At 38.6% G+C, this 23,945-nt stretch overlaps 5 protein-coding genes across 5 annotated transcripts; all 5 read left to right on the top strand.

Annotated features, from left to right (window-relative positions):
• Nucleotides 1–1,125: 1,125 nt before the first annotated feature.
• On the top strand, nucleotides 1,126–2,169 carry LOC118792266 (trace amine-associated receptor 1-like). Its single transcript, XM_036550075.1, has one exon. It carries the CDS (start codon nucleotides 1,126–1,128, stop codon nucleotides 2,167–2,169), a length of 1,044 nt encoding a protein of 347 aa, XP_036405968.1.
• Nucleotides 2,170–4,354: 2,185 nt separating this feature from the next.
• On the top strand, nucleotides 4,355–6,169 carry LOC118792343 (trace amine-associated receptor 1-like). The gene is made up of 2 exons (XM_036550173.1): nucleotides 4,355–4,366; nucleotides 5,141–6,169. The coding sequence occupies exons 1-2, from the start codon at nucleotides 4,355–4,357 to the stop codon at nucleotides 6,167–6,169; spliced, it is 1,041 nt and encodes a 346-aa protein (XP_036406066.1).
• A 4,244-nt stretch (nucleotides 6,170–10,413) lies between these two features.
• Nucleotides 10,414–11,412, top strand: LOC118792367 (trace amine-associated receptor 1-like). The gene has a single exon (XM_036550200.1). The coding sequence runs from the start codon at nucleotides 10,414–10,416 to the stop codon at nucleotides 11,410–11,412; it is 999 nt and encodes a 332-aa protein (XP_036406093.1).
• Nucleotides 11,413–15,346: 3,934 nt separating this feature from the next.
• Nucleotides 15,347–16,345, top strand: LOC118792366 (trace amine-associated receptor 1-like). Its single transcript, XM_036550199.1, has 2 exons — nucleotides 15,347–15,641; nucleotides 15,714–16,345. Exons 1-2 carry the CDS (start codon nucleotides 15,347–15,349, stop codon nucleotides 16,343–16,345), a joined length of 927 nt encoding a protein of 308 aa, XP_036406092.1.
• Nucleotides 16,346–22,889: 6,544 nt separating this feature from the next.
• On the top strand, nucleotides 22,890–23,945 carry LOC118792365 (trace amine-associated receptor 1-like). The gene has a single exon (XM_036550198.1). The coding sequence runs from the start codon at nucleotides 22,890–22,892 to the stop codon at nucleotides 23,943–23,945; it is 1,056 nt and encodes a 351-aa protein (XP_036406091.1).

Genomic DNA, 23,945 nt, shown 5'->3' with positions numbered 1-23,945 from the left:
CTGTGCTGCAACATTGTAGCCTACACCACACTAGTGATATACACAGTGATATTCAGGTAATTAAGCTGAGTCATATTATTTTTTGAGTCATTTTATTTTAAGAAGTACTGCATTCAATAGTTATACCTTCAAAAAACTATTCTTATTTAAATGAAAGAAAAATGTTGAGTTCATTGTTGGAAAAATGTTTGACATTGAACCACTTATATAAACCAAATCACAATGGACAGATATAATTCTTTATATCAAATATAAAACCAACATTTGCCTCCTCTTTTGTCTTTTACTCTTTCTCACGGTTGTTTGAACTCATGTAACTTACTGGGTTAAAAACTTTCCATCTGATATTGGAAAATTCAGGTTGAACTCACCTGGACTCTCCCGAAGATTTTGTAGGTTCATAGCACAGAAATCAAGACTGTATACAAACTGAGATACAGCCAGTAAGTGTCGTATTCATACATAGTGTATGCTGCAAGCCACTGTTAAAAGTGTCATCAGGCTCAACATTCAAAATTCTCAGTGTGTTTGATTCTAGCAATGGAGGTTTAAAACAAGTAATTAAAGTTTCCTTTACGTTGTGAAGAACCAATGATCAGTCCTGGGCTTTGCTGGCCAATGGGAAAGGTCTTTGTTTCAAATATTCCAGATGTGGATGGCTTAGAGTATGCTGTGGCTAACTGAAATCAAGTTTGTGTTTTCTTAGACCATGAGCACATATCAGAGTCTCCTACAATCCTGCTGGACATTAACAAAAGACATCTGACTGAGGTAAGGTTTTGGGAAATTAACATTGTTCTTATGGGGACGAGTTTAGAAGAACATAATTGTCATTGTATATGTTAAATGTAATGTTAAGGAAGCTGGCTGTGGAGCAGATTTGTTGAATGAAGTGATTGTAATCTATTCATTACAATTAATGCGCAACTCATTTTATGGAGAGATTTCTTTCCAATGCATTAGGGTTTGAATTTAAGTAACTCTAAGAAATAAAGACACATGAGTGAGGTAGTAATGTGTCCTTAAATAATGCTGTATATACAATATGTCATGTAATATTGTATATCAACAACATACATTTCTTCTCTCTATTCTAGGTTAGCAACACCTGCCTGATTTGACCAAATGGATTCAATCATGAACCTCAGTCAAACTGGGAGAGCTGAATATTTCTGTTATGAGACTGAGAATAGATCTTGCCCAAGGTTCATCTATCCAACAGCAATACGGGCTCCACTGTACGCTTTCTTTGGGTTTGCCATCGTTCTCACCGTATGTGGAAACCTACTCGTTATCATCGCCATCGCTCACTTCAAACAGCTTCACACGCCAACCAACTACCTCATCCTATCGTTGGCTGTAGCTGACCTCCTCCTGGGGGGAATCATTATGCCAGGTAGCATGGTACGCACGGTGGAAACCTGCTGGTATTTTGGAGACTTGTTCTGCAAGATCCATGCAGGCACAGGTGTCACGCTATGCACCGCGTCCATTTTAAATCTGTCTTTCATCTCCATTGATCGATATTACGCCGTTTGCCAACCCCTCCACTACCACACCAAGATCACCACTGGGGTCGCAGTGACCATGGTCCTGGTCAGTTGGATCGTGTCTGCCTCTGTTGGTTTCGCCATGGTATTTTTGGAGTTGAACATTTTGGGCATTGAGGACTTTTATTATAACTATATTGCTTGTGTAGGAGGGTGTGTTTTATTTCAGTCTGCAGCTTCAAGTTCAATATCTTCAATCCTCTCCTTCTACATCCCAGGGTTCATTATGGTTGGAATCTATCAGAAAATCTTCCGTGTTGCACAGGAGCAAGCCCGTTCCATCAACAGCATTGCCTGTCAGAATGTGAACTTTGAAAAAAACAAAAAAACTGTAAGCAACTCGGAGCGAAAGGCCACAAAGACTCTTGCAATTGTTATGGGGGTATTCCTGTCATGTTGGACCCCATTTTTTGCATGCAATGTCATTGATCCATATCTGAATTATTCCATTCCACCTGTGTTTCTTGACACACTTGTGTGGATTGGATATTTAAATTCTGCGTTTAATCCTATTGTTTATGCTTTCTTTTACAGTTGGTTCAGGAAAGCATTAAAAATGATAATTTTTGGAAAAATATTTCAATCTGATTCCTCAAGAGCAAAATTGTGTACAGACTGATATGATGACTTTCAGTTGCTTGAACTGACATTTAACACTTAAATAGATAACCAGAAAATTAATAAAATCTGTCTGCTTCAAAAAGAATTAAATGACTAAGCAGTACTCTGTCTGTGTAATTCATTGCTTTAAATGTACAGTTTAACTGCAACAACTCACATTCAAAAAAAAAAAAAAACTTCAGAGAGCAAAAAAACCTTACCATTGAAAGTAGGGGCCTTCCAGTCAAGTTGCAACTGGTTTGACAGATATGCTCAATACATTGCACAGAGAGATAAAATTAGGCATATAACAAAACTGATGCCTAATGCTGTGAAACATGAAGTTTTTCTTGTCCTTGCTCATATAAAAGACAATAATATTAACTATTTAATAAAGTCCCACTATTTATGTCTAAATTTTGATAATCGTGTGTCCTTTATGATTGTCTTCTTCCCCACCTTGAAGTGGAATTCCAGCCACTTTTAAACTGAAACAAGAGAGTACGATAGAAAAATCTATTGACAGATTCAAGAGTTGGGAGCTTAGCTGCAAGTGAGAAAGGAGGCGTGGCCACAGGTGCATGAACTGCTAAAAGGAGAGAGGAGTGGTGTGAGTCATTAGTGGGAGTATTAGCAGAGAGGGGCACCCTTAGCTGTATGCTGAAAGCAAGCCAGTACATGTTCATTTAGTTGTTTAGCAGACATTCTTATCCAGAGCGTACAGTTACAATTCTTACACGTTATCTGTTTATGAAGTACCTTGTCCAAGGGTACAGCAGCATAGCCCCAGCAGGGGATGGAACCAGAAGCCTTTGGGTTACTAGCCCCTGTCCTTACCGCTTCACGACACTGCTGCCACTATACACTGCAGTAGTGACTCCCACTGCAGAGGAGTTGCCTGGACTGAGGTCTCCTGATGTAGCGTACAAGCCAGACCAGCAGGGAGAGCTGAGCACAACTCCGGGGCTCCTGTACGTTCAAACATTTAGTTCGACAGCCATCATTTATGCGTGTGTGCATGCGTGTGTGTGTGCATGCAGGGGCGCTGTAAGTGGGGGGGGGGGGGGGTTGTTTGGGATGATACCAAGAGCCCCAAGCAAACAGGGCCCCTCAAAGATTCTACCATATATTTTTGTTACATGTATATAGGGGCCCAGTGCATTAACCTTTCAGGGGGCCCAAAATTCCTACTGGTGCCCCTGTGCGTGAGAGAGATAAGGATTGCACAGCTGAATGACTTGCCTACTGGCAGAGACCAATGTCACTCAGCACTCAGTAAGTATCTCATTTATGCCGTTTCTTTTCTTTATAGCAGAACGGCATATTTCGCAAATTGCATACGTGTTGTCAAATTGTGTGTCTCTCTTGAAAACATTTGTCACCAAACATTTGGTTTGTAGCAATTCGGTGGAAAATGTAACTCATCCTCCTCCATGATAATCTGTGACTCGCCCGGACACGCCTCCAACTCGGGCGAGACTTGGCCGAGAGACTTGATGAGAATTGGCCACTGACAGCAGTGGAGATGAGAGAACGTGCTTGAGAAACAGTTTAGAGAGGAGGAGTCAATCTACGTATAAAATTATTGGCCACAAATTATTGGTCACATTTCTAAATAATAAAGGCATAGGGCCTCTACCAATAATTATATATAAATAAATCAGACTTTACCGATGCAAAGGTGTTAGAAACGATGCATCCCGAGTTCATCCCAAATTGCACCAGTGCACACTTTGTTAATCGCGGCAATCGCATCGTGAACTTTATGGCGGTGCACCAATGCGAATCGGTGAATCTTACCATCCGTAAGGAGGCAGGTGCTAATCATTACCAGCACTAACTGGGGTTTTAGTAATGGTTGTTGTCATTTTCGTGGGAATGAGACATAGGGGTTATTAAAGAGTACAGCTTTCAGCGGGAAGGGTATTTTCAACTCGCATTTGTTTTAGATGTCTGAGGCAAAAAATAATACAGACCTACCGTTTGCCTAGCCAGGCTGTTTTAGATCTGCTGGAGGAAATCACAAGTACCCTAGAGCCACTCACTGAAAGGGGTCATTCTGTCCCTGCAATGCAAAAACTCCTTTCCAGTTTGAATTTTCAGGCCTCAGGATTGGTTCACACTATCTGCATTTGTCTGATACCCTAGTCTTTGTGATTGTGAACGGAATCTGCAGCCTTAGAAGGCCATATATCATATCTCTCATGAATACAGTTGTCACTAGATAAGGACAGACAAGAAAAGTAGTCACAGCCATTCAACAATGCCTGTTCAGTTCTATTTTTCTGCTCAACGTTCCCACTGATAATTAATCAAGAATGCTGAATCTCCTTATGGTCTCAGATTCATTTTTTCTCATCGTGATTATCTGAGGAGAGTCTGAAAATAGAGAAGACATTAGTCAGGTGAGCAGGCAGGGGTTTGAGAGTAGCCAAAACAACATGTAAACGCCTGGAGCTCTGGTAAGCACAGTGGCACAGTGTTCTGAGAAAATCAGGGGAGGGCTTTTTTCTTTTATTTTTTTTACCCTGAGCATTCTACATATAACAGAGCCACATCCACTGTTGCTGCCCATTTCCACAAGACATCGGACTCAGGTTTGTCAAAGTCTTATCTCTTAGAGCACTTCTTCAGAATATTTTCAGTTTTATTGATTATCATCTACATGGAACACAAAATGTTTAGAATAAAAACAGAAAGAAAACAGAGACTTGTGATGGTTTAGTTATTGGTGCATGTAACTTACAAAGTACGGTAAAAAAAAAAAATCACATTTAAATTTTAATATACTGCAAAGTATACTACAGGTAACATTAGATGTTGCTATCATTAATGCAATGTAATATGTACATCAAAAACAGTATCTAGTATCTATTCATGTCATTTCAGAATGTATATATGTTATATGAATTCACTTGTATATTCTGCTTTTACTCTTTTTTTCTAATAGATTTTGGAATCAAAAACCTTTTTACCTGGCAACATAAGAGATGAATTTCAGCCACCCTGGGATGATTGAAAATGTAGGCTTCTGTTATGAGTCTGTGGACAAGTCTTGCCCGAAGATCACCTATGCAACAGCTGTACGCATTGTGCTGTATATGTTCTTTTTGGCTGTCATTGTTCTAACCATATGCGGAAACCTTCTCATCATTATTGCTGTCTCTTACTTCAAACAGCTTCACACACCAACCAACTACCTCATCCTCTCCCTGGCGGTGGCCGACCTCCTGGTCGGGGGGATTGTCATGCCCCCGAGCATGGTGCGTTCAATCGAAACCTGCTGGTATTTCGGAGACTTCTTTTGTAAATTCCACACCAGTGTAGATATAAGTCTATGCAGCGTATCAATTGTTAGCCTTTGTATAATTTCTGTTGATAGATATTATGCCATCTGTCAGCCCCTCCACTACCAGAGAAAGATCACAGTCAGTGTCACAGTGGCCTTGATCTTGGTCAGCTGGAATTTGTCTATCGTCATTGGGTTTGGAATAATATTTACCGAGCTGAATATCCAGGGTGTTGAAGATTATTACTACAATAACATCTATTGCGTAGGAGGCTGTTTCCTTTTTCAGACTGAGGGAGCAACTACTGCAGCTTGCATTCTCTCTTTTTATTTGCCAGGGATTACTATGCTCAGCATCTACCACAAAATCTTCCGAGTTGCAAAGAAACAAGCTCGCTCTATTAACGCCATTGCCTGTCAGACTGTGCACTCTGAAGCCAGAATAAACAACATGGAGAGAAAGGCCACAAAGACCCTTGCGATCGTTATGGGGGTTTTTCTGACATGTTGGATGCCCTTTTTTGTGTGTAATCTGCTTGATCCGATCATTAATAATTCCATTCCTCCTGTGTTGTATGATACACTGGGATGGATTGGCTATTTAAATTCAGCATTTAACCCTATTGTTTATGCTTTCTTTTACAGCTGGTACAGGAAAGCTTTCAAAATGATCATTTTAGGGAAACTATTTCAGGCTGATTCCTCAAACACAAAACTGAGCTCTGACTGACTTACTGTTGGCTTATGTTTTACATCTCATATTGAAACTTGTAAAAGTATGCTGAATGAAATATGTATCACTGGTAAAATTTTGGATTCAAATGTAACATGAATACGAACTATCAGTTAGCCTTGCAGGTATTGACATTGCCACCCCTGAGTACATTAATTATTTTTGTAGTCATGGTCATAGAATAGGGGAGGAGCAGGAGAGCATGAAATGTAATTAAAATTAAGGGCATATAAGTTTAACATAACATTAATTCTAATGGAAACACATCATGTTCTTAGAGCTTACCAAAAGGTTTCCTGCCACTTTCTCAAAGATGTGATGAAAATGAAAATAAATTATTATTTCATTGAAAAATTTCAATGTAATGTACTTTAATGTAATGTAATGTACTTTACTTATGTAGGTTGCCACATAAGTGAAGTTCAGTAAACCATAAATATAGTCACTACAGGAAAGGGTGAGCTGTGCAATAATTTCAACACAGTGCATTAGCAGATGTGGTTCCCACAGCGAATTCACCAGGACTTTTATCTTGAAACAAAACATACATGTCTTTACAAAGACTGAAACAGAAAACAACAAACGCTAGTTCACTGTTGAGTGTTGAGCTTAACTTACACAAATTCCCCAATTATTCAGCCGGGTTGAACGAGAGGCGGTGCAAGCCAAAGGAATAGTCCAGTCTAGGCTGGGTCCATAACACAGTTCAAGTTTTCAGGGTTAAAAGGGTTAAAACAAGTACTCAAGCACAAAAAGATGGGAGGGACAGAAAGGCAATCAACCTGGCAGGCTTCTTTTATGTGCCCCAGATGAGCAAGCAACCCATGTCAGGTGTACTAAATCAGAAGTGGTGCTAACACTGAGAGGGATTGGAGCCATCTTTGGGAAAAATTCTGCCTCTCAAAAGCCACAAAAGATGGATTCACAAAGGAAATTTATGAAATTACTTTACATTAAACTTGGCCTAATGTGCTGCAAAGGGTTTTCAACACTGAATTGATACATGCTCTGATACTTTAGCAATATTGGGTTATTTCACACAACATGTGAAATGAAGATGACATATGACATGAAGATTCCAACTTTATCTTTTATCTCAAACGGTGAAATACAGTCCTCAGAGGAATAAAGGACATAACCATGAACATATTTGATTGCTATATGTGCTTAGGCATAATAAACAAATACTTAGAATTATGTATATTGTTACTTTCTGTTATGTAACTGCTTGAGTCACTACACAAAAACATACTGGGCCAGTTTTCTAGACCAGATTAAGTTTACTCCTGAACTGAAGCTCACTTTGAACAAAAATCTCACTTTCTATTCTAAAATGACAAAAAAATTCCATATCATCCTTGATAGGGGCAGTTTAGTCTTTTGTGCTTTATTCCTTATTCCAGGAATGTGGCGTTCAAGCATGACAACTCTTCATATATTATTTTTTCTTTACTATTTATGATGACTATATATTTCACTGTTTGAGATCAAGCTTGAATATTCAGCAACTGCACAGTAGCTCAAAGAAAACAAAGTTTCTTTTACTGAAGACTCAAGGTTAAACAAAACAGGCTCGGTACAAGAGTTCATTCACAACAAGCATGACCACTCAAGACTGAGCTAGTAGATAGACAAAGGGCAGGTCTTAAATAATAGACAACACAGGTGAAAAAAAAAAAAAACTAGGTAGAAGACATTAACTAAATGAGACATGGAACACAGGAAGTTATGAAGCCATCTAGTGGTCATCTTGGGATATGACAGTTGAAATCCTGACACAACTGCTGTTGTAGGGGTTTTCAATCACAGCAGACAGTGCTTGTATTATGGAGAGTGCCTCATGTGCATTCTTCATCGTAAGGCAGGAGTGGCAAAACCTCTCCTGGAGGGCCACTTGTCCTGCATGTTCTAGATCTCTCCCTGCTCCAACACAGCTGATTCAAATGATCAACTTGTTATGAACTCCTGAAGCTGCTGAATAACAAACTGATCATTTGAATCAGCTGTGTTGGAGCAGGGACAGATCTAAAACATGCAGGACAAGTGGCCCTCCAGGAGAGGTTTGGCCACCCCTGTCGTAAGGGATTATATGCCAATGATCTGATGCATAATCATGAAATGAGGTTTACTTGCTCAACATGTCTCTTTGCTTGCTTGGCCAACTGAACTAACACAATTCAGCAAAGTCAACCTAGGCAGCCTAGTTTATCTAGCAAGTTAGCCTAGCGTATGAGACTTATCAGTCATTGCAACATGTGAATCTTGTTTACACTGACATATTTATGCATCAAAAATGGTTACTTGGTGATAGCTAACTAGTCATCTACATTGCAGCCATGCAGGGAACATATACAAATATTAGGGCAGCTGCACTGTTAGCAAACTGTACTGTGTTCTAATACTAACATATCTCCTGTAGCTAGGTAGCTAGTGTGTGTTGCTAGCTCTCTTATGTAATGTGAGCTAGCTAGCAAGCAGCAGGTATGGCACAAACCAGGAATCGAGTACAGTACACCTATTGATGACTAGTTAGCTAGCAACCACTTTCTAAGGGAACACCAGTACCCAGTCATCTCAAGTTAAATTTTGCATTATGAAATTATCCTGCTCTGAGCTTGCATGTGTACCCGCTTACTGATAAATGAGCAAGTGATTCCAATTCCTATGTAAGATATATCGAGTTACAATGAAAAGGTGAATCTTGTGTTACTGTCTTCCTTCAGCAGAAGGAACTTTTCCTCACCAACGCCACCCTGATCTTGCTTAGGTGGATGTCATTATTATTATTATTATTATTTTTTTACTGTTTATTTAGTATTTCAAGATGCACAGGAAAATGTTATGCAAATTAACTAATTTGAAGTATAAGCTATGAGCTCATATTATGCTGCATTTCTTGCCTAATTAATGGTAGAATTAAGTACTATCCTCCCCCCAAGAAGTCACCACAACTAACCATTTTACAATGAGTTTGCCCCTGGATGCTATCCTCCTAATATGACTGTTAATTGTTAGGTTGATTAATCCTATTGATCCATGGCACTGCTCTGGGCCTCCATTGACTATCTTACAGTTAACCACCTCTTTTTTATGATTTATGCCACGCTAGGTTCAGTTCAGGGCTTACTTCCACAAAAGGGAACATCTGTAGATTGGTGGAACATTGATGTTAGCTCTGCTGGTCACTTCATTAATTCAGTGTGAAGTGAGTTTTATTATGAAGAGTGACACGCTTTGTTTTACAGCATACACTGTGATTTCATGCTACTTCCCCTTGATTGTACTACATGTCCCTTTTGTGTGCATACGCTAGCATTACAATGCTTGATGCAATGGTTCATTTTGTCATTTAATTCGTTATTGGAAATGCTAATTTGAATATACTAAAACAAATACAGATTTTACATTCAAATATTTGTATTTTTCTGTTCCCTTAGCCTCTCTAGTTTTGACTGGAGACAGCAGCCTTAGAATCTAAGGCTGTATCTCACACCTCTCACTGATTGATAGCCTTTCCTTGCCTAGTAAAGTATAGCACTAAGCAATGCCGCTTGAGTTCAATTTTTCAGCTCAACATTCCATCTTGTCTGCTTTTGTCTCTGTGTGGTTTCACATTCATTTTTTGTTCTTATTGTGATGATCTGAGGAGAGTCTGAAAATTGAGGAGACATTAGTCACAAGAGCTGGCAGGGGTTTGAGAGCAGCCAAAACTACAGGGAAAATCCTGGAGGCTCAGAGGGAACGATCCACAATGTTATAGGAGAATTAGACTATAATTTATTTATTTATTTTTTTGTACAACAAGCATTTTGTATATAAGAGCTGTCTTTACTGCTGCTAGCCATTTCCACAGGACATTGGACTCAGGTTTGGGAAAGCTTTAATACCCGAGTTCTTGTTTTGAACATTTTCGGTTCTGTTGTTTCTTTTTCGACAAGATTATTCGAGATTATTTCAAATAAAATCAAAGAAAAAGAATATGGACGTGTAATGAAGGCTTTGTTTTTAGTACAGCGGTTATGTGAGGTAAGAATGTTTGAAGAGTTTTTATGTAATTTCATGTAAAACTTTAACCACTTTTTATGTATATATATATATATATATATATATATATATATATATATATATATATATATATATATATATATATAAATGCTGTATGCATGTATATATTTTTCTCACTTTGCCTCTTGTTCCTCCAATAGGTGTATGACTGGAAATCATTTACTTGAGGACAAAAGATGAATTTCAGCCAAGCCTTCTGTTATGAGTCGGTCAACAGGTCTTGCCCAAAGACCATCTACCCAACAGCTATACGCGGCCTGCTGTATATGTCTTGTATGGCTGTCATTGTTCTGACTGTATGTGGAAATCTACTCGTTATCATCGCCATCACTCACTTCAAACAGCTTCACACGCCAAACAACTACCTCGTCCTCTCCCTGGCCGTGGCCGACCTCCTCTTGGGGGCGATCATCATGCCCGCCAGCATGGTGCGCTCTCTCGAAACCTGCTGGTATTTTGGAGACTTCTTCTGTAAGATCCACTCCAGCACAGACGTCATGCTAAGCAATGTGTCCATTTTGAATCTGTCTATGATTTCTATTGATCGTTACTATGCTGTTTGTCAGCCCCTCCACTACCAGACCAAGATCACGACCGCTGTAACAGTGATCATGATTCTAGTCACCTGGAATGTCTCTGTCATCGTTGGCTTTGGGATGATATTTCTGGAGCTGAATATCAGGGGTATTGAAGATTTTTACTATGATAACATTCATTGCGTAGGGGGCTGTTTTATTTTCCAGGGTGTGGTTTCAGGCACTGTAGCTTCTGTTCTCTCTTTTTACGTTCCAGGGTTCATTATGCTCACAATCTACCATAAAATCTTCCTAATTGCACAGAAACAAGTCCGCTCCATTGCCTGTCAGAATGTGCACTCTGAAGCCAGAGCAAGCAACATGGAGCGAAAAGCCACAAAGACCCTTGCAATCGTTATGGGGGTATTCCTGTCATGTTGGACCCCCTTCTTTGTGTGTAACCTCATTGACCCGATCATTAATTATGCCATTCCGGCAGTGTTATTTGATGCGCTTGTGTGGATTGGCTATTTAAATTCAGCATTTAACCCTATTGTTTATGCTTTCTTTTACAGCTGGTATAGGAAAGCTTTCAGAATGATCATTGTTGGGAAAATATTTCAGATGGGTTCTTCCAGGACAAAACTAAGCAGTGACTGATTTCTTTTTTTATGATATTTTACATCTCATTTTGTAAATTTAAATATGTAGCTTATACATATGCCCCAAGTACAAACATGATGTCACATGTACACTAGCAAGAACAAATGTGTTACTAGTAAACCTGGATATATCACTGATAAACAGAAATGATGTCAAGTTGTAAAATGCAAAAATATTTGTACCCATGACCGGTCAAGTTTGTAGTCACAGTAGTAGAATCAGGACAGAAGATAATGTTGTCATTACATTTGGGGGTCTATACATTTTAATATAACATTAAACCTGACAGAAATTGAGATATCTTTAGCAATGCATTGAAGTGTATGCCATGGAGTTGTTTATCTTTGGTAACATAGCCAAAAATGCCAACGGGCTGATGTTTGAGTCCATTAACAACTTTTTTTCTTCAGTTTTTCAGCTGAAAACGTACAGGCATGCATTGCATTAATAAGCAATTCTATTCCTCCACATCTATTGTGCAAAACGTATATATTTAGTGTAATACGATGGAAAAGTAACAGTACCAAAACTACCCATGCTCTTATTTTGCTGGTTATGAAAGTAATGCATAAAAGAACATTGCTTTTAAAATGTAACAGCTGACCACATCAGCCCTTAAGGTATCAGAATCGGAATAAGAAATGATCATCTGGAGATTATAAATATGACAGGTGTTAATGACCAGGTATTTTCAGATAACATCAGATGAAAATGATTACAAATAAACGTCAACGTCAAATGTCAACGTTGCTTCGCAGTGAAGACAATATTTAACTACCACAGAAGCATGAAGCACAAAGAGCTACTTCCGTGCTTAGCCTTGTCAGCTGCATTGTTATTGGTACTGCATCATACATACATTGTTAAGCCAATACTTATCTGATGAAACACCAAGATGTTTTTTGTCACTGTGCCTACCATTTTGACTAAGAACAGGGAATTATTTTATAACTGCTTGTCTACTAAGAGAATGACTTTGGTAGCTGGATTCCATGTGGTTTTTATGCATACACACCTTTTATTTAGTGTGCACGTGAAAGGATTCATGCGGTTACTTGTTATTTGTTGAACTGTATTTGTTATTTGATGGATATATGACTACGGCTGAAGCCTGCCATAATGACAATAATAGGCTTGCTACTGGGTGGAAAACAGAATTGCTCTTATTTTCAGGTTTAATTCACTGTTTCATTCATTGTATGAAATAAAGTATGTTCCAATGAAAGCAGGTTTTCCCTTAACTATCAAGCAAGTAATAATGACAACTATATAAAGATAAATGACTACATTTTATTTTACATTTACTTCATGCATTATACTACTTTTGTTGTATTATTACAATATTAAGTAGCAAATAAATTATTAGTGCAATGTTTCCATGTTTTCAACAATCACAGGGGGGGCGGGTCAGAGTTAAGGATGCTGAGCATTTATTGGGCATCCTCACTAACGTGTTTGTCACTTTTTAGTAATTAGACTTAACTTACACCCACTAATATCTTTTAAAATGGGTGGTATAAAACTGCCCACAGAGAATAAATTAAAAATTGCCCTGAAAAACCACACCTCCCTACCTGCAACCTGATGAATGATAGGTTTTATCACCATGTTAGCTGTGCTCATTGCAGAAGCCAGCCACAAGACATTCACAACTTTAACTATCAAAGCTGAGGAGATACATCTGAGAAAATAAAGCAGTTTTGGAACTGAGATGAGCTGTATTTTTACTGCACTTTTCCTGTCTAGTTAACCAAAATATTGTTGTTACACATACACTGATGTGCACAACTTATTGTGTGTGTGCATACGAGTTGTGGAGAGAAAAACAGACTTAAGGGGAAGGTCAGAATGTGCTTATCTTGGAAAATTATGAGACATACCCTCATTTCCTGCAAAACCCCCTCATTTTGGGCACACTCTTCTGCAAATGCAAATCTCCCATGTGGAAGCTTAAGCGGTCCAAGTATGAATTAGCTTAGTAGTAAAAGAGACATGCAACTGTTAAGCACATCTCAAGTCTGAATCAGCCACATAATGTTTGTTAACTAGTACCTAATAACTATTTATTTAAAAGAGCATGTCAGCTGTTTCACAGTAGTACTGAAAATCAGATGAAGAAGGCCTACTCCTTCAAATAGGAAATAGGCAGCAGAAGACAGGTTTGCTCAGGGTCTGGTGTGGGTCTATAGGCCTACAAGGAAGAAAGGGCACTCTTCCAAGCTGACAGGAAAAGTTAAAGTCCCTGCTATGTGGAGTGGATATGTAGTTGGCCTACAGAGTCCATCTGTCTCCTCATGGAAACTTCAGCTAAGGAGACAGTGGCTCCCTTTCCAGCAGACCGCCACTTCCCAACTGCCTTACCCATCACCTTCAGCTGCGATGACTATGATCCTCGGTGCAGTGATTTCTCTTGTGACCACAGGCTCTTGTGACCACCTCCATCAGGCCAGGTCTGAGCCGTAAGAAGGGCAGGCTAAGTCAGCTACATGTCTCCTAACCCAACAGTTAGCCTGTAAATGTCAGAAAGTAAACCTGTTGTTTTGTCCTGGATGCCACTCTGGATAAGAACATCTGAATGTAATGTGATGTAATTTTTTTATCCATTTATACAGCTGGACATTTACTGACTATCTTACAGTTAACCACCTCTTTTTTATGATTTATGCCATGCTAGGTTCAGTTCAGGGCTTACTTCCACAAAGGGGAACATTTGTAGATTTCCGGAACATTTACAGATATTGTGGAGATGCTAGCACTGCTGGTCACTTCATTAATTCAGTGTGAAGAGAGTTTTATTATGAAGACTGACACGCTTTGTTTTACAGCATACACTGTGATTTCATGCTACTTCCTCTCCAGTGTTATCAGTCATAAACTAAAATTAATGTTAAAGTTAAATTAAGTTTAGCTAGTTTGCACTGCAAGCAGTCCCACACTTTGCAAAATGCAGTGCTCATCCTAATGATATGTTTCATAATTGCTGTTCAACTGTCAATTCATGAGTCCAAACCAAAGCCTGTTTTCATAAGATTATTTTTGATTGTTTGATTTGCTTGACTGTACTACATGTCCCTTTTGTGTGCATACACTACCATTACAATGCTTGATGCAATGGTTCATTTTGTCATTTAATTCGTTATTGGAAATGCTAACTTGAATATACTAAAACAAATATAGATTTTACATTCAAATATTTGTATTTTTCTGTTCCCTTAGCCTCTCTAGTTTTGACTGGAGACAGCAGCCTTAGAATCTAAGGCTGTATCTCACACCTCTCACTGATTGATAGCCTTTCCTTGCCTAGTAAAGTATAGCACTAAGCAATGCCGCTTGAGTTCAATTTTTCAGCTCAACATTCCATCTTGTCTGCTTTTGCTGTGTGGTTTCACATTCATTTTTTGTTCTTGTTGTGATGATCTGAGGAGAGTCTGAAAATTGAGGAGACATTAGTCACAAGAGCTGGCAGGGGTTTGAGAGCAGCCAAAACTACAGGGAAAATCCTGGAGGCTCAGAGGGAACGATCCACAATGTTATAGGAGAATTAGACTATAATTTATTTATTTATTTATTTTTTTGTACAACAAGGATTTTGTATATAAGAGCTACCTTCATTGCTGCTAGCCATTTCCACAGGACATTGGACTCAGGTTTGGGAAAGCTTTAATACCCGAGTTCTTGTTCTGAACATTTTCGGTTCTGTTGTTTCTTTTTCAACAAGATTATTCGAGATTACTTCAAATAAAATCAAAGAAAAGGAATATGGACGTGTAATGAAGGCTTTGTTTTTAGTACAGCGGTTATGTGAGGTAAGAATGTTTGAAGAGTTTTTATGTATATGCATATGTATATTTTTATGTATATATTTTTCTCAGTTTGCCTCTTGTCCCTCCAATAGGTGTATGACTGGAAATCATTTACTTGAGGACAAAAGATGAATTTCAGCCAAGCCTTCTGTTATGAGTCGGTCAACAGGTCTTGCCCAAAGACCATCTACCCAACAGCTATACGCGGCCTGCTGTATATGTTTTGTATGGCTGTCATTGTTCTGACTGTATGTGGAAATCTACTTGTTATCATCGCCATCACTCACTTCAAACAGCTTCACACGCCAAACAACTACCTCGTCCTCTCCCTGGCCATGGCCGACCTCCTCTTGGGGGCGATCATCATGCCTGCCAGCATGGTGCGCTCTCTCGAAACCTGCTGGTATTTTGGAGACTTCTTCTGTAAGATCCACTCCAGCACAGACGTCATGCTAAGCAATGTGTCCATTTTGAATCTGTCTATGATTTCTATTGATCGTTACTATGCTGTTTGTCAGCCCCTCCACTACCAGACCAAGATCACGACCGCTGTAACAGTGATCATGATTCTAGTCACCTGGAGTGTGTCTATCATTGTTGGCTTTGGGATGATATTTTTGGAGCTGAATATCAAGGGTATTGAAGACATTTACTACAATAACATTTATTGCGTAGGGGGCTGTTTTATTTTCCTGGGTGTGGTATCAGGCACTGTAGCTTCTGTTCTCTCTTTTTACATTCCAGGGTTCATTATGCTCACAATCTACCATAAAATCTTCCTAATTGCACAGAAACAAGTCCGCTCCATTGCCTGTCAGAATGTGCACTCTGAAGCCAGAGCAAGCAACATGGAGCGAAAAGCCACAAAGACCCTTGCAATCGTTATGGGGGTATTCCTGTCATGTTGGACCCCCTTCTTTGTGTGTAACCTCATTGACCCGATCATTAATTATGCCATTCCGGCAGTGTTATATGACGCGTTTGTGTGGATTGGCTATTTAAATTCAGCATTTAACCCTATTGTATATGCTTTCTTTTACAGCTGGTATAGGAAAGCTTTCAGAATGATCATTGTTGGGAAAATATTTCAGACGGGTTCTTCCAGGACAAAACTAAGCAGTGATTGATTTCTTTTTTATGATATTTTACATCTCATTTTGTAAATTTAAATATGTAGCTTATACATATGCCCCAAGTACAAACATGATGTCACATGTACACTAGCAAGAACAAATGTGTTACTAGTAAACCTGGATATATCACTGAGAAACAGAAATGATGTCAAGTTGTAAAATGCAAAAATATTTGTACCCATGACCGGTCAAGTTTGTAGTCACAGTAGTAGAATCAGGACAGAAGGTAATGTTGTCATTACATTTGGGGGTCTATACATTTTAATATAACATTAAACCTGACAGAAATTGAGATATCTGTAGCAATGCATTGAAGTGTATGCCATGGACTTGTTTATCTTTATCATCAAAGATAATTTTAAGATAACTTTATCATCAAACTGCATGCCAACGGGCTGATGTTTGAGTCCATTAACAACTTTTTTTCTTCAGTTTTTCAGCTGAAAACGAACAGGCATGCATTGCATTAATAAGCAATTCTATTCCTCCACATCTATTGTGCAAAACGTATATATTTACTGTAATACGATGGAAAGGTAACACTACCATAACGACCCATGCTCTTATTTTGCTGGTTATGAAAGTAATGCATAAAAGAACATTGCTTTTAAAATGTAACAGCTGACCACATCAGCCCTTAAGGTATCAGAATCGGAATAAGAAATGATCATCTGGAGATTATAAATATGACAGGTGTTAATGACCAGGTATTTTCAGATAACATCAGATGAAAATGATTACAAATAAACGTCAACGTCAAATGTCAACGTTGCTTCGCAGTGAAGACAATATTTAACTACCACAGAAGCATGAAGCACAAAGAGCTACTTCCGTGCTTAGCCTTGTCAGCTGCATTGTTATTGGTACTGCATCATACATACATTGTTAAGCCAATACTTATCTGATCTTTTTGTCACTGTGTCTACCATCTTGACTAAGAACAGGGAATTATTTCATAACTGCTTGTTTACTAAGAGGATTAATGACTTTGGTAGCTGGATTCCATGGGGTTTTTATGCATACACACCTTTTATTTAGTGTGCATGTGAAAGGATTCATGCAGTTATTTATTTGTTGAACTGTATTTGTTATTTGATGGATATATGACAACGGCTGAAGCCTGCCATAATGACAATAATAGGCTTGCTACTGGGTGGAAAACAGCATTGCTCTTATTTTCAGGTTTAATTCACTGTTTCATTCATTGTATGAAATAAAGTATGTTCCATTGAAAGCAGGTTTTCCCTTAACTATCAAGCAAGTAATAATGACAACTATATAAAGATAAATGACTACATTTTATTTTACATTTACTTCATGCATTATACTACTTTTGTTGTATTATTACAATATTAAGTAGCAAATTAATTATTAGTGCAATGTTTCCATGTTTTCAACAATCACAGGGGGGGCGGGTCAGAGTTAAGGATGCTGAGCATTTTTTGGGCACCCTCACTAACGTGTTTGTCACTTTTTAGTATTTAGACTATTTAGACACACCTGCAAAACCCCTTCATTTTGGGCACACTCTTCTGCAAATGCTTAAGCATTTGTGGAAGCTTAAGCGGTCCAAGTCTGAATTAGCTTAGTAGTAAAAGAGACATGCAACTGTTATGTCTGAATCAGCCACATAATGTTTGTTAACTAGTATCTAGTAACTATTAATTTAAAAGAGCATGTCAGCTGTTTCACAGTAGTACTGAAAATCAGATGAAGAAGGCCTACTCCTTCTTCAAATAGGAAATAGGCAGCAGAAGACAGGTTTGCTCAGGGTCTGGTGTGGGTCTATAGGCCTAAGAGGAAGAAAGGGCACTCTTCCAAGCTGACAGGAAAAGACACTGGCTCCCTTTCCAGCAGACCTCCCACTGCCTTACCCGTCACCCTCAGCTCCGATGACTGTGACCCTCGGTGCAGTGATTTCTCCTGTGACCACAGGCCCCTCATCTCATTCCTCTTCAGGTTTACCTCCATCAGGCCAGGTTTGAGCTGTAGGAAGAGCAAGTTAAGTCAGCTACATGTTCCCTAACCCAACAGTTAGCCTGTAAATGTCAGTAACCCTTAAAAAGGGAACTGCCATTTGGACCTGTATCTCATTTTACATTAGGGAGGCTAGTAACTATATCACTATATTCACATATTCATCTCAACTCAGGCCAAACTAACTCTTATAATCTGTTGATTCTTTGAGGCAGAATTATATTCTAAAAATGTTTAAAAATGCATTCTTTCTTATTTACTTGAGCAAGATATTTTCTGTAAACACTAACCATATTTGAATGTATGGCATTTTTATGTGAACATATATGAAACAGCATAAAATGACTTTGCATTACTTCTTTTTTAATGTTACAACATTGCTAGCACTACGTAGGCTACAATGCCACAGTACAGGAAAGTACTATACTAAATTTTTCAAACACCAAATAATGATCTCACTTAGTTATGAATATCTCCATTATATTTGCCACTCTGTATGCTGCAGTGACGCATCATGGTCATTGATCAAAACATATGCTGCCTCAGTCGTAGGTGCCTAACTCTAACCCTAACCCTAACCCTAACCCTCAGTCGTAGGTGCCTTGTTTGTTTGCATTTGTTTTCTGCTGCCGTTTTGTCATCTGCTATTTTTCATTAGTCATATGACTGAAGAGTGCCATGTAGACAGGCATACAAGCGCTTATCCAACTTGTGCAACATTTTTCTAAATGTATTTTACTTTCTTGCATTAATCTCAATTGAATATGACATCATAAGTCAGTGGACTTATGACTTCAGTTGAGTGTTTAAACAGTGTGGACCCCTGTATGTGATTGAAAAAAAAAAACAATCATTTTTATGTACAAGTGCACTGCAAACAAGGATACTTTTTCACTTGCGTTTTCTATTGGAAAAGTAGACCTGTTTGTTGTATCTGTAAATAAACACCATTTGGATTCAGAAAGGAAAATATAGGAAAAACCCTTTACTGCTTTACACAAAGTAGTGTAATGTTGTCTGTTGATACATCCTTTAGCAGTTGTGACTGCAGATTAATTCATATCTCTGAACAGTTATTTACCCATTTTCCTTTTTGAGTTGTAATGCATGTAGTGTTTCACTCTTAAAAACAGTCAATGGCCGCTATTTAAATTCAGTACACAACTGCAGAAAACCAGATTAAACACAGAGGAGGTAATATCCTTTTTATGATGTATCAGAACCACATATCTGTAGCCTTTATGTACTTCTGTGAATAATTGACTTGATAAATTTCCACCTCTTTCATGATAGAGCCAAGTGACGTTGTAATGTACAATAGATGCATACAACCAGAATGGCTATCCTTTCACTCACAGATGGACAAAAGTCAACAACAAGAAAGGATTCTGTGTATTCAGTCAAATTGCATCAGCACGCTCTTGTTGCAGGCCTTCTTTAAATATTTGACTTTTACAAACATCAACATTTTTCCTACAGTGTTGATTCTCTTTCTAACATTTTTGATAGATCCTCTATACTGTTTGTACGGTAAACATGTATTCAGGTTGGTGACGTTTTGCACGTTAGCTGTTTGCTAAAAGCCACTGTTTTTTCCAAGCTAGGCATCAGTGCAGTCACTGCGCACAAAGGTATTAGGACAAAATCAGATGTGGACTTCATGGTTTATACTTGCCTCGTTTTCTAATTTTGACCTTACGAAAAGTACAAGGGCGCCAGTGAATGAGAGGTACGTACATGAGAGATCATCTTTTTCCATTCCGTTGGATTAAATTAGGATTCCTGGGACACTCAGTGCTTATTTTATGAGCATGTAAAAAGTATCTTCAAGTTTGAATTTCCACACCAGTTGAGTATCTTTTGTTACTGTGGCGTTCTCCTATTTGTCTGTTGTATTCTGTCACCTTTTACAGGTCAATACAGATAAAATTAGAAGAAATTGGTTTCAGTAGGATTATGCTTTAAGGTAAGCAATTAGAGTCATGGACATATCACAGGAGAGACTCATATGTACAAGACAGGCATCTTATATGACAAAACTATATGAATATATAGCATTCCTATTCCCACTGCAAAATATATTTTTATCTAAATCTTTTTAAATATTCTTTAGATGCATTTCGGTATTTGACATTGTCATTAGTGCTGCCAAAAATAAATACATTTTCCTATATGAAATAGTCCAAAATGTGCATTTTTGGAAAAATACTGGGCAGAACTTTCAACTTATCCACATTTAAAATCTTAAAAATTGCAGATTAGGGAAGGTTTACCTATTATACTTATTTTCATAACTCTGTTAAAGCAAGTTTTTACATATGTCAGCAGAAGGTACAGAATATGGCCTGATCTTATGCATGGTCTCTTGGTTTAGCAGCTGTGGGCCTTCTTTGGCAACGTCGGTCTAAAGTGCTGTGGTTTTAAAACTAAGTGCAGATATGCTCAGATGTTACCATGGAAGAACCCATCATTTTTATGAAGCTGCCTTACATATAACAGCTCTCAACATCTGAAATCTTTCAGAAGATCATTAATGAGTACCTAATTTAATTGTGATATTATTAAATAATGATGACAACAACCCTGAGAAGAATTACGTGTGGCATCATTATAACTGTGACCTTTTTCAAAGAAAACTGAGATGTGCTGCCTCTCAGGAAACGGCTATTTTGTTTCTACATGCCATGACAGTGATTGTCACTTTTCGGCAACTGACTGCATTTCATCAGCATGCTCCCCTTGACCTCCCATTATGGGCAAACTGCAAAAACAGCCATCGACTCAAACACATTTTAGTTATTTTAGTTTACAATTCCCTAAATTGTGCTTAAAATACAACAAGGATTAAGTGAGAAAACTTTTAACTTAAAACAATACAAAAATCAATAAATTAATGAATCCCAACAAGATCTTTAACAGTACCGTGTACGTGACCAGTAGTGCATGTGCTGTATTTGCAGAGCACCACAGTTTATAGTTTAGGATGTACATAGTGCCGTAGCCATCTGTAATGCTTTTGTTGTATTACACTCAATATATGGCAATACTTTGGTTGTTAATGCAGAAATGCAGAATTATGTATCACTTATGAACAACAATATGAGGAATAAAACTTACATGCCTACTGTTTTTCCACAAAGATCAGACTTCTTAAATTGATTTCACATGTAGGCTAATGTCTGGTTCATCTTTTGACCATAATAGGTTTTAATCAGAACTTTCATACCAGGAGACTGTTGAAAACTCATCATTAATGCAGTGCATTCACTTTGTACATTGTGTGGTTTAAAATAAATTAAATAATGCATTAATAAAACATCTGGAGCAAACGAATAAAAAGAAAATCATCAGCAAAAAAATGTGTAAAACATTTTTATATACTTTTTAAACTTTTTTCTCCTAATCTAGAATACCAGATGGTAATCGTGATCCACATGATTACAGTGCTTCAAGCTCCATTATTGAGCTGGGAAAATGCTTTAAAGCATGTGCTCTCCTCAACATGATGTCAGCTTGCACAGACATGAGTCAGAAGAAAGCACTTCATGTGTAGCTTTATACAGGCAGACCATGGGCACCCCACTGACCAGCAGGGGTTGTGCCCACCTACCCACCTCTACCCCTGGCAGAACGAAACCAATTTGTTCTGTTGCTGTGGACAGTTATCATTGCCAGATAACATGGTTGGGGCAGGACCCGGGTCATAGAGCTCAGCTTGCGTTCAAGGTGAACGCCTTAACCACTGAGCTACTGGGGAGCCCCATAAGTAGCACATATTATATTTTAACAGATTTTAAATTGTTACAATTCCACATACAGAATGCAATTTTTTCCCGTGGCTTTAAACAGGTGATAAAATGAAGGGAAGAGAACTACTTTGCCCATCTGAAAGAGAGAAAAACAAATGCGTTATTCTAAAAGATGTAAAGAAGTATAGGAAACAAGTATAGGTGCCAGAATTCCTGTCAGTTTGATGACATACTTTTAACTTTTCACAGTTTTCAATCTTTTTAATACAGCCAAGGTTAACAATATTTATCTGATTACTAGTAGTTGGTCATCAAACAACAACTAATATATATATACTTAGGGGATGAACTGATTAGTTGGTTAATTAGGCAAATTAATAAGCTAAATTAATTTGTCCAGAATTACCTACATTTATCAACTGCCACCAGAACATATTCATTCCCCTGATTAAACTGTAATAAAAACATGATCATAAGGACCACCATTTCCTCAATGCATTGGGAACGGGAATGCGTTTGATGCTGCTTGATTTAATATACTCACAATCTTAACTGTGGTTAACCCAGCAGTTTAACTTGACTCCAACGGAAAATATTTAAAATAACACATCGTTCTGTTCATCTCAAGCACGACACCTGATAGATGGATGGGGATGTCACACACTGACACTGGTTGGCATTTGGAGTAAGTGGCCTAGCAGATGCTCTGTTTCTTTTGCATGAAAGTAAAAATAATGAATTACCTCTTCTTTAACCTTTTGGATGCATGTGATCTTGAGTAACAATCTCCTTTTTTTCCAAAGGCCCTGAGGATGAGCATCTCAAATGACACAGATTACAACAACATTGTGTTCACAGGAACACACTACTGCTACGAGTCTTTAAGAGGATCCTGCGAGAGGTTATCTAGACCCCTGAGCATACAGTTTCTCATGTTCTTGTTCATGGGGTTTACCATACTGGTAACAGTGAGTGGGAACCTTCTGGTCATCACCTCCATAGCACACTTTAAGCAGCTGCACACATCCACAAACTACCTCATCCTCTCGCTGGCAGTGTGCGACTTCCTGCTGGGAGTGTTTGTGATGCCCTGCAGTGCAGTACGCTCTGTCCTGGGCTGTTGGTACCTGGGTGACTTCATGTGCAAAATCCACACCAGCACTGATATCATGCTGAGCACCTCCTCAATCTTTCACCTGTCATTCATCTCCATTGACCGTTACTTTGCCGTGTGTAACCCACTGATGTACAGGTCCATCATCAACTCAGTCACCATCCTTATTATGCTCACCACCAGCTGGGTGATCCCTGCCATATTTGCCTATGGAATGATCTTCTCTGAGCTCAATGTAAGAGGCAGTGAGGAGTTCTTCGAAGTACACGTGAAGTGTATTGGAGGCTGCCCAGTGTTCTTCAGCCGAGCCTCAGCAGTAGTTGCCTCAACGTTCTCCTTTTTCATTCCCGGCCTGATCATACTGACCATTTACCTGAAAATATATTTGGTTGCCAGAGGACAGGCTAGGTCCATTAAAGATCTGGCACAGCAGTTTCGAATGGGAGGGGAGAACGAGTCCAGAGCATCTAGGCAACGAGAAAGAAGAGGAGCGAGTACCTTAGCCATAGTGGTCGGAGTCTTCCTCACCTGCTGGACGCCATTTTTCCTGTGTAACATCATTGACCCCTTCATTGGCTACTCTATTCCTCCAGTGTTGGTTGATGCTCTGGTTTGGTTTGGTTACTTAAATTCTGCTTTTAACCCTGTGGTTTATGCCTTCTTTTACAGTTGGTTTAAGAAAGCTTTGAAAATAATCATATGTGGTGAAATATTTCACAGGGGTTCTTGTCGGATGCAACTGTACACTGAATGA

This window comes from Megalops cyprinoides, chromosome 17 (genome assembly GCF_013368585.1).
Source record: "Megalops cyprinoides isolate fMegCyp1 chromosome 17, fMegCyp1.pri, whole genome shotgun sequence".
NCBI lineage: Eukaryota > Metazoa > Chordata > Actinopteri > Elopiformes > Megalopidae > Megalops > Megalops cyprinoides.
The sequence above is the reverse complement of the archived record's forward strand: the minus strand, read 5'-3'. Positions and strand labels throughout refer to the sequence as shown.

Coding starts and splice junctions, on each gene's coding strand:
- LOC118792366 (XM_036550199.1), top strand. CDS start 15,347: ATGAATTTCAGCCAAGCCTTCTGTTATGAGTCGGTCAACAGGTCTTGC. Junction 15,642..15,713: donor GTATTTTGGAGACTTCTTCT/GTAAGATCCACT, acceptor TGATTTCTATTG/ATCGTTACTATGCTGTTTGT.
- LOC118792266 (XM_036550075.1), top strand. CDS start 1,126: ATGGATTCAATCATGAACCTCAGTCAAACTGGGAGAGCTGAATATTTC.
- LOC118792365 (XM_036550198.1), top strand. CDS start 22,890: ATGAGCATCTCAAATGACACAGATTACAACAACATTGTGTTCACAGGA.
- LOC118792367 (XM_036550200.1), top strand. CDS start 10,414: ATGAATTTCAGCCAAGCCTTCTGTTATGAGTCGGTCAACAGGTCTTGC.